Genomic DNA, 2,433 nt, shown 5'->3' on the forward strand with positions numbered 1-2,433 from the left:
TCCCCCTCCTCTCTCTCCCTCCTCCCTCCCTCTCTCCCCCTCCCTTCCCTCCCTCTCCTCCCCTCCTGCCCAGTTGGTGCTGGGTCCCAGTGGAGTGCTCAGGGCATCAGGCCGGAAGTGTTAATAGAGATGTCTGCCGTTGACCCAGAGACCATCCTACAGGCTCTCACAGGTACACACGCGCACATACATACTAGTGCTTGCTCTTCCCACTGTCACTAGGCCATCATTGCTCTCCCATTGGGTACTGTTGTTACATCATCAATCCATCCTATCCTATGCTCTCTCATTAGCCCCTCTACTGCCACACCACTGTCTGAGTTGGCTCCTGTCCCATTAGGTGATATCGTCGCGGGGGGGATTCCTGGGAGGCTCCTGTGGCGGGGAGCCAGCAGGTGTCTAGCAGGGCATGCTGGTCATCCTGGCCGCCTGGAGACAGGACGGTCTCACGAGCTGCAGCTCCTGTTTCCAGGCCACAGGAAAAGCACTCCTTCTTCCTAGGTAGGTGGTCTGGGTTTGGGCGGATCACACGTGGGTGTCTTTGCCAAGGGCTATCCGGTTACTGTGGTACCAGGTGAAGCAGGTTAACATGTGTCCATGTTGTGTGTGTGTGTGTGTTCTCAGGTGAAGCAGGCTAGCGTGTCCATGTTGTGTGTGTGTTTCCAAGTGAAGCAGGCTCTAACGTGTCCATGTTGTGTGTTGGTGTGAGTTCTCCAGGTGAGGATTAGCTGTAGCGAAGATGATGCTGATCCTCAGCATGGTACAGGAAGCTTCGTGGCCACCATCGCCAAGGGCTGACCCTAGGCCGAGGCCACGGGCCAGTCACAGCTTATACCTTCCTGGACATCCTGTCTCCAGGGTCAGATAGCCAGCACCTTCAGTGGACCAAAAATGCCAGATTGAGTCAGAAACAAAAGCTTACTGCTGAGTGAGTCAGCTAAAGAAATACAATGTCTCCCCAAATGGTACCGTATTCCCTTTTATAGTTGCACAACTTTAGACCAGGGCCTATTGGAAACTCGAACATAGTGAATTCAATTGATTTAACATGTGTTTCAATTATTTTTGCATCGCTCTCACAAGCAACTGTGTCTGGTTTGGGGCCAGATATGTTATCCCTAAAAGCATGACTCGTTTAGGAAAGATGCCCCAACATTGATGGTTACAAAGTTCCCCTGTTTGTTACCTGTTCATGTTGTAATACCTTCCTCGACTATGGTTAAACTATTAATGGCACATTTGTTTTATTACATCTCTCCTGCTAATGATGATTTACGGTCTTTCCCGGAACTTTCCAGATATCCTACAGGGCAGCTTCAAACCAGACTACTATTTGAAACACATTCAGAAGGATCTGGGGCTAGCCATCTCCATGGGTGCCACAGCCAATCACCCAACCCCTATAGCTGCAGCAGCCATGAGGTATGTAGGCGTTGTTGGATTGGCACACACAAAATGGCCGACTATGAGATTTCAAGTAGCAGTATTTACATTGTGGGTGGATCTTAGCTATTTCAAGCGGACTAAATGTCCACAACCCATGGACACATTACCCTTATTGTTAGCCCAGCACCTACCAGTATAGAAAATGGGATGCACGTATTCTACATATAAGGTGGATATATAATGACCTGTGCTGCTTCCAGCTCCTCTGGTGTCTGGGGGTTTGGGAATTAATAAACAGGCAGCTTGCACTGTTCTAACCTGGCCCAGTCCCTCAGTGTGGGCTGTGGGAACACTGTTCCTAGCCTTGGCCCAGTCATCAGTGTGGGCTGTTGGACACACTTCCTAACCTGGCCCAGTCCTCCCAGTGTGGGCTGTGGGAACTCTGTTCCTAACCTGGCCCCGTCCTCAGTGTGGAGAAACACTGTTCTTAACCTGGCCCAGTCACTAAGCTGTGGGTTCCACCGGTTCCTAACCTGGCCCCAGTCCTCGCTGTCAGGGAACACTGTTTCCTATCTCTGGCCCAGTCCTCAGTGTGGGCTGTGGGAACACTGTTCCTATCCCCAGCCAGTCCTGCGCTGTGGGAACACTGATTTCCTATCTGGCCCACTGGTGGACACTGTTTCTGATCCTTCCAGTGTGGGCTGTGGGAACACTGTTCCTAACCTGGCCCAGTCCTCCGAGTGTGGGCTGTGGGAACACCTGTTCCTAACCTGGCCTTCAGTCTCAGTGTGGGCTGTGGGACATGTCCTAACCTGGCCCAGTCCTCAGTGTGGGCTGTGGGAACACTTCCTATCCTGGCCCAGTCCTCAGTGTGAACGAATGAACACTGTTTCCTTTCTAGCCCAGTCCTCGCCGTGGAGAAACACGGTTCTAATCCTGGCCCAGTCCTCGCTGTGGAACACGCGGTTCCTAACCTAGCCCAGTCCTGCTGTGGTTCACTGTTTCCTATTGCTATGGCCCAGTCACAGTGTGGGCTGTGGAAACATT

At 51.9% G+C, this 2,433-nt stretch overlaps 1 protein-coding gene across 1 annotated transcript in view; it reads left to right on the top strand.

The window, feature by feature from the left end:
• LOC121551461 (putative oxidoreductase GLYR1) overlaps positions 1-2,364 on the top strand; it is a 25,697-nt gene extending 23,333 nt beyond the window's left edge. The window contains 10 exon segments of the mRNA XM_045218289.1: positions 74-95; positions 98-172; positions 322-402; positions 405-487; positions 489-505; positions 718-761; positions 764-880; positions 1,299-1,422; positions 1,971-2,128; positions 2,288-2,364. Coding sequence (XP_045074224.1) covers positions 74-95; positions 98-172; positions 322-402; positions 405-487; positions 489-505; positions 718-761; positions 764-880; positions 1,299-1,422; positions 1,971-2,128; positions 2,288-2,364 — 798 coding nt within the window.
• Positions 2,365-2,433: the final 69 nt, after the last annotated feature.

Source organism: Coregonus clupeaformis, unplaced genomic scaffold (assembly GCF_020615455.1).
Source record: "Coregonus clupeaformis isolate EN_2021a unplaced genomic scaffold, ASM2061545v1 scaf1482, whole genome shotgun sequence".
Classification (NCBI taxonomy): domain Eukaryota; kingdom Metazoa; phylum Chordata; class Actinopteri; order Salmoniformes; family Salmonidae; genus Coregonus; species Coregonus clupeaformis.